Source organism: Vigna unguiculata, chromosome 7 (genome assembly GCF_004118075.2).
Source record: "Vigna unguiculata cultivar IT97K-499-35 chromosome 7, ASM411807v1, whole genome shotgun sequence".
Classification (NCBI taxonomy): domain Eukaryota; kingdom Viridiplantae; phylum Streptophyta; class Magnoliopsida; order Fabales; family Fabaceae; genus Vigna; species Vigna unguiculata.
In genome coordinates, this window is record NC_040285.1 from 18,087,910 (window position 1) to 18,100,256 (window position 12,347).

Consider the following 12,347-nt stretch of genomic DNA (forward strand, 5'->3'; position numbering starts at 1 on the left):
CTTAGGCGAGACTCTCCTCGCCTAAGCGAGACGTTCGCTCGCTCAAAAATGTAGTGGGTCGCCTGGGCAACCATCCGTGGAAAAAATAACTTAGGCGAGCCTTTGTTAATCTTGCCTAGGCGAGACCAGCTCACTTGGGCGAGTTTATCAGTGCTCGCCACTGTTTTCACCTGCAGCAGACACATTGGCATACCCAAACAATAAACCAACCATTTCGTACATCCATGACAACAGGCAAATACTCAATCAATCATGAAACCAACACCAAACAACCACAATTACCCCAAACAATAAGGAGGATTCTAGCTTCCCTTACTTGGAAGGGGTTCGTACGGGACTTCGACACTGAATCACAGAGCACAACAGTTCTAGAACCAGACTCGCAAACTGGAAATATCGGACAAAAACGAGTTATTACAGGGCTTCCAACTGTGACCACGAAAACTATACTAGAAATGGCGGTAGGAATTAAAAGATACTTACGTGAGCAGAATCAAGGTCAAGCCAAACGTGAATCTGAGGGAACTTTGAAACCCTAGCAGAGGACAGCAGCAGCAACTCAAGGAGGTGTGGTTTCTGTTTTTACGAAAGTGACCATAGGTTAGGGTTTGGGGCATAGTAGGTCTGTTTTTCCTTTTTGGACCAGCCCTAAGACCCAATAGTTAGGGACAATCCTAAGAAAAGGGGACAGAACGAAAAGTGGACCATACATCACTCTATAATTTGTAATTTGTGTAAGTGCCGAAAACAACTAAATATAAAAATATGATTATGTTTTGTTTAAATAACAATGACTACGCACAACACATTATTACACATTATAAAAGATGAAAGTACTTTTTCTAATAAACAATATAATATTATACATTCTTAATTTACGTGTGACAAAGTCCAGACACATAAAATGTTAATACTTTAGTGCATGTAAATGTAACAAGAGCATGTAATGTAATGTCATGTGAATGTTAGCAACCTAAAACCTTAAAGAGAAGATGTAAGTTGATGGGAAAATATGACACTTTAGTGCAATTTTTTTTTTTTTGTTTTTCGTTAAACATATACCATTTTATTTTATACTTTTTATATACAGGATTGGTGCACCCACCCAAGTGCTCCGTTATTATACATTTTTTTCTTACAGATCAAAATTTTTCCTTAATCTCGTTTTGAATATCAAAATACTTTATAAAGTAAAAAAAAAATTATTTGATTGTTTAATATACTATTGAGTTTTACTTAGAGTATTGAATGTTCAATTTTCATTAATCTAACATAATTTATTATTTTCCGGAGCATCCAAAGAAGATTTTTGTTAATAATACCTTTCTCAATAGAGAATATTGTGAAAGTAATTAAAAGTATCAATCTAAAATACAATTTTCAAAATTTATATATCTGAAGTGAAGTAATCGATCGGTTTATAGGATTGATAAAATAATATTTATCAACTTTATGAAGTTACACTTTTCTATTTTTTTACTATTATTTATTATTATTATTAGAATATTTGCGACTTCAAATATATATTAGTTTACCTTGAAATTTTGATTTGCATGAAAATTGTGTTAGTGAGTAAAAAAAAAAAAAATTGCCACCTTTAGGAAGACTTATTCTAAAATTATAAAGAAAATTGAAAAAAAATTCTTCGTTTTAAAATCGTTTTCCGAATTCGGTCTACCTGCATAATTCATCTTTCCGAAATCTACTCATCCCAATAATTTATAAATAAAATTGCACCTATTTTCATAAAATTTTGTAATTTGAGAGGAGAGAATTGAGTAAACCAAAACTATCCTTTGCAGAAAACAAAAACAAAAACACACAAAAGAAATAATCTAGAAAGAGAGCAATATAATGATATAGTGAACAGTAATAATATATTAATTATAAATTAACAAATGGTACATATATTAAAGTATCACTATCTCCATCTACAAATGCTAAATGTATATATAAATAACCTTTCCCACCCAAAAAATAATAATATTAATACGAAAAAACCTAATTAACAACACTGGTATATATATAACACTTGAACAGTGGCCCCAACCATATGGAAGAACCGATCCCAATCCAATCACGTGACTTGCCCCCTAAAGCTAAACACCATTATCACATCACACCAACAATTTTCCGTAACTTACGATATATGAACCACAAGATATAGGTATATATAATATGTACACATTTCATTTTTTTTTTTGTTTCTGGTTTTTCATAACAAGACCACACTATTATTATCAACCTCGAATCTCATTCCGTCGACCATGTTGGAGGCCACGCCATCATGGAAGCTATTTTCTTCGATCTCCATGTCCCATAGAAACCCATACCCATCATCACATTTGGGACTTATCTGAGTGATGGTGCTAGAGTTTGCATTTGTTTCCCTAGAAAAGTGAAGGAGGCCCATGAAGGAGTTGTTGTTTTGGGTTTGGCTTTGATTTTGATTTTGATGATGATGATGATTGTGATGGGGTGTGATTGAGGAAGAGAAATGGGGAAGTTGGTTATACCCAATGGTTTGGTTGGTTGGAGATGACGAAGCCAGAGTTAGGGATGGAACTGTGTTCTCATACATGAGTTGTGAGTTTAGTTTGGCACTGTTGTCTGATTTGCCTTTGTGAAACACTCTACACAAAACCCAGTCCTCCTGCAATCAACAAACAATTTTCACCTAATTACCAAGAACACACGCTTAAACAATCTTAATATCACGCGCCAAAGACAACCTTCTATTAACGAATATATTCTATTCTATCCAATTCAATCCTTTCATATACATCAACACAATATTCATATACAACCTTGTTAAATCTTAATTCAAAGCTAAACTACAATCATTAGCTTTCCATGACCTAATCTTGATTAACATTCATTGGACGTTTGAAAATGGAGGCATGTATACTAGGAGAGGTGAAATGAAAGTGAAAACGAAAACGAACCTTAGGGGGCATATGTGGCGTCTCCAACCGAAACTCGTGCATGATCCAACACGTTTTGATGCCATTCGGGGCCCTGTTCCTGTAGAACACCAAAGTCTTCCTCATCCCTACAACCTCACGCGTGGAGGGGTCGAACACCGTACGATCCTTTCCCGTGGCTTTCCAATACCCAGATGTCGTTGCGCGATTGGTCCGGTAGCCGGTTGCATATTTGCGATCACGAAAGCTGAAGAAGTACCATTCGTTTGCGTTAAGCTTAGCCACCTCTGTAGAGCACGCATGCATGAACACATGATGGGTCAGTTTTTGGTAGCAAATGGACAAAGCATGACTAAGGTAGGTATATATAATACCATCAAAACGCATAGGTTTATAGATATATAGATATATAGATATGTACTATCATTATGTACAATATTAATTGTCTTCAACAAATATAATTATTAGTATTATCACCATAATAATTAGGTCTTCTGTGTAATCACCATCACATGTCACCTAGCATAAATCACATACCATTTTCGATTTTCAATCCAATCAGATAAACATTACCTAAACACGTAGTTTTAATTTGCTTAATTATACCATGTATATGTGATTGCGTAGCCTCTGAGGTTTCTCACACTGCTTTTTACCTTCTTTTTACCCCTTTTTACTTCACATTAATTTGTGGACTATATGATTACGTAAAAACAACAAAAGGTGCTGTAATCTTTCCTTTTAGTGTGTGTATTCAGTCACCATTATATTATGTACTGTATATTCATCGTAAGAATTATTTTTATTTTAAAATTGTATAATATGCATAAGAATCTTCACAATTGACAAAGTCGCTTAAATAGTAAATAATCATGGCCAACAAAAGTGAAGTGATCAGAGATACGAATTCAATGTTTTCGAATATTCTTAAATCATTTAGTTTGTCAATCTATACACTCAAAATATTTCCTCTCTCATAAACTAGAAAATCTATACACTTTCTCTCGCGTAAGCAAGTTAATCTCTAGGCTTAAAATGTTTAGAATCTAACTTTTTTGTTTCAATTTTAAAAAAAACATAATATCAATGCAATATATAATTGACATAAATAATTGAATTATTTCAACAAATATATAGATGTTTTGTTTGTTTTATTGTGAGAAAAATAATCGTTTATTTTTTTATGAACAGCATGGAGAAATTTTAGAAGGTAAACAATTATTTTTCTGGTGAATAGATATTTCAAACGTTAATTATCTATAGATGTGTGGAGATGATTGAAATGATAATCATACAAGCATGAATAAGACCAATCAATCCATGTAGAGGGCAAATAATTACATTATATATATATATATATATATATATATATATATATATATATATATATATATAATTGTTTGTTGATAAAAAAACAAGTTGCATTGGCTGTAAGCAGAGGTTTAATTAGTAATATTTTCTTATTTCTCGATAAACATAACTTTGGAAAACATGATCGGGTGAAAGATGAACGAACCAAACACACAGTATGTTAAATATATAGAACCAAACATCAATATATAGTAAAATAGTAGGTGATCGATAAAAAATATGATTTCACTAGTTGTAAGTGCATTTTTTTTTTTATGTTATAAAAATGGTGGATTTGTTGTGTTATTCAAGATTGATATTGTGCTTTTATTGCAAGAACATCAAAAGTACTAAATGAATGTTGCTATAGTTATATTTATCTAATCGAGGGGCTCATGATGAGCAAGAAGCCAAAACATTTGCATATGAAACAAATAATAGTGCTGTGGCGCATGTGCATCTGTGTATTTATGGACATTCATGCAGAGCAGCGAACAATGTTTGGTCTCAACGGTTTTGCTGCTGGTGGTGTAACTAACCATGCAATAGAGACGATATTTGCACACATGAGAAGGACCCTCATGTATAGATATAGGACATGCATGTAAATCACATTTGTTTTGAAACCAAAAACAGATTTCCCAAAATAACCGAGGGACAAAAAAAAAGGTGGAGTATTAATTGTTCTTGTACTTCAGAAGGGTATATCCATCTTGGTGTAAAATGTACAAAAAAGACAAAAATAATAACTAACCGAGTGATGAAAAACACTATTTATTGTACTGTGGAAGAATTAATTAACCGTGGAAATAGACTGTTTGGTGAAAATGTTTTGACTGAGGAAGAAAGAAAATGATGGGAAATGGGTTGTAAGGGAATAAAAAGGATTAAAGAAAAAAGGAATATAGAATCTGCATAGCAGGCAGACAAAAGTCTTCGTTATGATCTTCATATAGATTTATTTACGATATAAAAATTGAACGTGCTTGTGACGCGCTTACAGCAAAAAACAACTATGTACAAACTTCAAAAGGACAAAAGCAATTATAAAGGCACACATAGTCATATGTTTGTCAACAAAAGATGATTTCACACCCATCCCCTTGGGTATATACAGTTCAAAGAAACCATAAGTGATGCGAAAAGAAAAAAAAAAAATTATGAATATATATATGTAAAATAGTTTTAAAAATTCTGAAAAACAAGTTGATGATGCATTTGAATACAGAAATCAAGTTGTGGTAGATTATGTATTCCTATAACGAATAGAAATAATTATTTATATACTGACAGAGACAATATTTATCGAGTTGTCGCTGCCTTAATCATTGAAGAACTGAATAAACTATTACTCGAATAACATAACTGTAACACAGCCTCCTCAAACTCTTATCCATTCAGTTTTGTTGTCTTCTCAGTTTTGCCTCTTCTCGAGGCAAAGATCTTCTACTTTGTTATTACTATATACTCCAGACATGTTCCTCTATCAACTATGTTAATTTCTTGAATTGTTTTGATCATATTTGTTAACAAAAAAAAAAGAAAGCCAAGCTTTGAAGAGGGATTTTTTGAGTCAGAACTGAAGCTAGAAACAGCATGTTTATGAGCAAACAAGGTGAAGTATATAGGCTCTGGTTAGCGAATGTGAAGTAAACATTGTTATGATCCTACTAATACAATCACATAACTCCATGCATGTTGAAGAAAAGCATGATTTGTGAATAATTGTGTAAATTAATAAGAAGATGTGTATATATATGATTTATACCTGGAAGTTGCCATGGCTCGCATGTGTGCAAGTCGATTTCCATGAGGGTACCCTTGAGAATTTCTTCATTTGTGACCTTTTTGTAGAGGTAATGAAGGACCAACTCCTCATCACTGGGATAAAAGCGAAACCCTGGGGGCAGTGAAGCACCAATGTCTCTAAGACCCATGAATTTGGTAGTGTTTTTGGGAAGTGAACGATGAAGGCAGAGCAAAGTGTGCAAAAGGCAGAGAGAGAAAGAAAGAAAGAGGGAAATCTAATATAGATATTTTTGAAAGTTTAGATTAAAAGAGGTTTGTGGATATATATGGTAGAGGTGGATATAGAAATGTGAAAAATCAAGAATATAATTGAAGCTTTAAATTGAGAGGTTACTCCCTCTGGATATTTGAAATATTAAGGTATTATGGCAGAAAGGTTGGTATGGCGTATATATATATAGTTAGGATGATAAGAGACTTTGCCATATAAAATTTCTTTACTACACTGTTCAGGCACGAACCTGCTTGTGTAACTGGTGAGAAATATAGTAAGAAGTTTCAAGAAATACCAAAGTTACAAGAAAGCATCTAATAACTAATAAAAGAGGAATGATTGATTAATTTTCTGCAACAAATACGGGAAAAAGAAAAGAAAGGAGAAAGACACCATGTAAAATTATTAAGAGAAACCCTCCAAAATACCACTTTTGTTTGCATTATTAACCTTTTTTTAATTTTTTATTTTTTTATTTTTTTCCCCGTTGTATATCTTCCGCAAGAAGAAAGAAGAAAACGTGTTTTTATGTACTTTCAAGAAAATAAACCAACACATTTATTTTGTTTTTGTACATATCTTACTTTTTCTTTTAATTACCTTAAAATTTACATAAAGGCGGATCTATAATTAATCTACTTTCATGAAACTTGAAGGAGGGGAATGATTTTGTTGTTGTACCGTATTTTTGTATCTATCCATCTAATATGACATGGCTATTCTGATAATCATTTTCAATTACTTTTCCTTAATGACGTTCATGGATCAACTTTGGTTGCATCTGGTTAGAGAAGTTTCGGCCAGAAATGTGAAGCAACGAGACCTCATTGGTAATAAGTCCAACACTTTTCCTGTTTTGTTTATCTTTAATTGATTAACTAATGGTGCACTAAATATATTTAATTAGAGTGCATTGAACCGAGGAAATTACTTGTGGATCATCCCAAAATCACGTTCTTCGTTTTTTTCCTTCCAGTAGTTTTGCGTGGCACTCCTTTTGCATGCAGAATCTTTCTCCATGGCGCACATTAAAAAACTCTGCTCCACTTGGTAAAGGACAAGGTGCCTCTATCTGTTTTTGTTTTATGGATAGGTTAACGAACACACAGAAATCACATACCATGCCATGTATGAGATTGAGAACACCGGAAGCATTTTTTATTAACCAAACCAACCCTCTTGAACAGTGTAGATAGAACAACATGGACAGCTCCGAGAAAAAAACACATCAAATAATTCATGTATGGATAGCTGGAATTAGAATTTAATGCCAATCATGAACTTGGAAGTCCCATATGTTCCATTTTGGATCACTGAATAAGAGTTTGGAAGGATGTGCGTGCTGTGGGGCACCGGATTTGTCTTTCATCTGGGGTCCGCTCAGAACCTAATTATAAGGCCATGTTCCTTTTCTAGTTTATCTGGATTTTAATTTTCCATTTCCTCTCTATATTTTTTTTAAAAAAAAAATTAATTTTTTATTTCTTTCTGAGTGATGGGGGTGCTATGCTAGCAGGAGCAATAATAATATAGATGCGGACAAAAATGGTATTTGTCACAGCGTGTATCATCTAAATAAATTATGATAACGAAGGGAGTATATATATGGCAGATGATGACTCAACTTGGGTCCCTCACCATCTTTTCTTCAACTATTTGATCATACACATACTTAAATCTAAAGATACCTTCAATTCAACTGTTTACATGCAATTATTAATTATGAGTTTCTGGTGATTTAACTTGTCTTAATTAATTAAGGTTTGGAGGGAAATAATACATATATGAAGGAATGTGACGAAAGGAGAAAAAACATAGTATGATCATGTACGTATATCTTTTGTATTAATTAAAACTACGGAGAATATAACACACCAGGATTACTTGTAAAATTGGTCACTTTTCAAATTTTTATAATGAGATGATATATATGAACCTTTTTTGCCATTGCAAGAAATGGGAAGTGAGTGGTCCCAAAGATGAAGTTTGGTGGGGACAGAACAGAGACGGTTATTGAAAGGGGAACTAAGGCATTAATCATGAAATATATATGATCCTGTCGGAGAAACAGTGCCATGTAATCTAGGATTAAATTTATTTATTTATTTATTCACAAGAACGTTAATTAGATGAATGATTAACGAGTACAAATTAATGAAGGATTGAATAATAGGTAATAGATGAATGAAACACATAGTTTTGAAATAATAGAGTGCAGGTAGAAGTTTTACGCCAAGTGAAAGAAGTGTTTTTTAGGAGAAACATGGAATTGTTGTTAATTAACGATGTGTTATTTTCCTTGAAAGCTAAATGATGGGGGAGTAGCACCACGTGTTGAAGGTACACGTCATTAATTTAGTAGGGCTTGACGTAGAAGATTATTATAAAATAAGATTATTATTATTATTAATAATATTATTATTAATAATAAGAGTATCCCTAGCGAAGGATAGAAATGATTGTGAAGGTTAGGGTTTTTGTCTAAGGATGGAACTTTGTTAGGTGAAAGAGAGGAAGATCGATGTTGGAGAATGAGTGACGGCTTCATATTCCTCTCCTCTCTTTCAGGGCCAATAATTTCTTTTCCAATCTCTCTCTCTCTTTTAAGTCTCTACTTTTCCCTTATACTTCATTAATTAATTAGTATATACAATTTTTATTATTATACTCCCACTAAAAATTGTTTTATCCCATAACCATCATTAGTTCATATAATTTATCAATCTAACTCTTGTCTCAAGCTTCTTTTTTTTTTCAGTCAATCAACAGTGGCTTTTCACACATAAAGCTAAGATTTTCATCTTGGCCTAACTATTTTATTTCGTGATGGTGGGTGCATATATATTCATGTCAATGTTGCTAGAGCCCACAAATATTATTGTATTTTAGCATTTTCAAAACTCATTTCAATGATTATCCAAAGAATTGCTTCACAAGAAAACCCTTTTACTGTTTTCTGCTGGTTACTTTATTGAAATACAGTTACTAATCAATTAATTAATTAACAAAATAGAGCAACATGTTTCATCATAATATATATATATATATATATATATATATATATATATATATATATATATATATATATATATATTTCATAATGTTGTCTCTCATGCATCTTTCATTCTATCTAGAACAAATTATAATATTTTTTTAACGAATTCTACCCCACCTCCACATTTTAAAGTATAGTAATTATTTTTTAATCAATAAATTACAATCACCTGAACTTGTAATATAGTGATGATAACGTCGGTTTTTTTTTTTTAAGATCTTCACATTTTTTTTTTTAGTTTCCGGCTATTTCATTTACGTTGTTTGTTTCATATGAAATTCTAAAAATAAAACAGTCCTCAACTTTTTCACTCATGGAGTTAAAATATAAAATTATCCACGAATAAATTTTAATGTATGAATAATTATTTTATTGGATCAAAATATATAAAGGTATCGATACCCTTCCAATTTGAAGTGTGATATGAAAAGATATGGATACTTCCTGGAATGTAAGTGCGGGCGTTTCAAGCTTTTATTGATTCCAAAGGAGTCTCTATACTAATTGATATAAATTAAATACAGCAATAAATATTTGTTGAATCTGAAATTTGGCTTGGATGAAAATTATGTAAGAATTATTTGATGAAAAAAAAAAGTAATATTGAGGATTTGGGAATTGGGTTAGAAGATTTTTGGAACCTCTCAAAGAGAAATTTAGCCAACTTTGGTGAGAAGTGGATGATGGATCTGAAATTTCCCAGATTAACGAGTATTAACTGATATAGAATAAGTAATTTGACAATAGAAAAGAACGATTGATAGCAATTAATCGGATTCAAGATTGTGGTGAAGCAGAATGAATAATATATTATTATAAGATAACGTTTGTTGGAGAAGTTTAAGCATAAAAATGGGCATCTTTTGCAGTTCTATTACACAGGGCTCTTTTGGAAAGATGAGTATCTGTTCACTTTACATAACGCGCTTTTTTGAAAATTTTGCTGTTTTCTTGATTAGATCGTGAGTGCATAACTGGCCATTACTTTTACCCAGCATTATCGTCATCAAAGTAACTTGCTTTCTTTTATAAGAATCAAGCCAAAATCCGATTTCGGATTCAACACAGTCACATGTAACACTTCTTCCTTTTACATTGTCTTTTGCTATCGCTGTTTTCTATTCTCTGCACTTCCACAAAAGCTCTCCATCGTTTATCAACCATGTTATTTCTCCACAAGCAAATCCATGTATGTATGAAAACAAAAACAAAAAATAATGCTTTAAAAGTGCAAGCTCATGTTTTGTATATTTACTCTAAACTGAAAAATACGAATTAACATTCCTTTTTCCAAATTCATTGCCCCACTCAAAATTTTCCACAAATTATGTGGTAAATAACAAGAAACAAAGTTAATCAAGTAGGATCAACTTTAATTAATTTTACATACGTATCTATTTAATTAAACCCTTTCTCAATTACCATCTTCTATGATAATGCTAGATTTAGAATCTTTAGCTATAACCCTTTGTCAAAGGCTATTGTAGCTTGCCTTTTATTAGTTTAGCAACATTGTAAGGAAATCCACCATCATAAGGAATTTTTCTCACAGCACAAAAAAAACAACCTTATTATTATGTGAATCAGATCGATGGCTCTCTTAAATGGATAAACGATTCGTCAGACCCACGATTTAGAACTTTATGTCTTTTTCAGTTTTTATATATTGCTATTGTCCATTTGAAAATACAATATATATAATATATATGTATGTATAGACACACACACAACGAAACAACATCCAAAGATTCTTCTGATAACTTGAAAATGCAGGAAATTGATTTCTACAAGTATAAGCATCATCAGTCACGTATACAAACCTCGAATATGATTGGGTATCATTAAGAAATAACACGCAGATCATATTTAATAATGAAACTTGTCAATCATTTACTGTTTATTAAATCTAATTAAAATGTTAGATTAAGTTAATTAAGTAAGAGACTAAAAGAAGAGGTTTAACAACATTCTCTCTCTCTCTCTCCTATTGATTAAAATTTATAAAATGAAGAGTAAGATTTATTAAACAAAAAAGGAGATTCGTATAATTTTATAGTTTTAATACAAATATGTGTACTGATATTTTTCGGTGTTGAAATTAATGGTACTACAATCATGTAGTAGTGCTAGTTAATTTAATCAAAGAGGCTAGGTAGCTAGTATTGACTATTCCACGCACCCACAACACTATATCGTCTCCTAGATTCTCAACCGTATAACCCTAATAAAATTTTGAACAAAAAATAAACGAGCACCAACCGTGAGATTGTCATCATGTATAAATATAAATAGTTGCATGCAGATGAATAAATACACTGAAAATATTGTATGCATGATAAAATGAGTGCGTGTTTGAAATAACTCAGATTATTTTTGGTGTTAGTAAAATAAAGCAATGATTGGTTATGATAAGAAAATAGTAGACATATAGGAGAGTAGTGGTACGTGAAAGAAAATGTGTGAGTTGTATACATGTGATGATTTGTTTGGATGATTGAATAGAAGAAATGCAGAAAAAAGAGAGGTAGGTGACGTTGCATGCATCTTAAGGAGACAAGTGGATGTAATTTGTGTATGAAAAAGTGAATGGTGAAGGTGGTGGAGTAGGGTTGAGTGGTTCTGCAAGAGTAGTAGTTCTAATTACAAGTACTTCAAGTTCCGTTTCGTGGCAGCTTCCCAAATTTTGCGGCTGCCACCTACAATAAACTATGACTTAATAAGTAAACTATGTGATGGGTTTTTTCCGGGAGAGAATATATCAACGAAATATAATATCCATGAAAAATATTTTTAACCGGGACATATGTTTGCCTATAAACGTCTTGTCAAAAGATTTTTTACATTTAGGATTTTTTTTATTTTTTATTTTTAGTGTATTAATTTGAGATAGTTAGCAATGAATTATAGATTGATACCGGTGATGATTTTTTTCGAGAAAAAGCACGAGACATCAATAAAATTAGAGTATAAACGATCTAATTGAAATTCACCTGAA

General features: G+C 31.9%; 1 protein-coding gene across 1 annotated transcript; it reads right to left on the reverse strand.

The window, feature by feature from the left end:
- Positions 1-2,187: 2,187 nt before the first annotated feature.
- On the reverse strand, positions 2,188-6,452 carry LOC114189778 (protein CUP-SHAPED COTYLEDON 3-like). Its single transcript, XM_028078465.1, has 3 exons — positions 6,043-6,452; positions 2,946-3,211; positions 2,188-2,653 (listed from the first exon to the last, which is right to left on the reverse strand). Exons 1-3 carry the CDS (start codon positions 6,209-6,211, stop codon positions 2,216-2,218), a joined length of 873 nt encoding a protein of 290 aa, XP_027934266.1. The 5' UTR covers positions 6,212-6,452; the 3' UTR covers positions 2,188-2,215.
- Between the last annotated feature and the right edge of the window lie 5,895 nt (positions 6,453-12,347).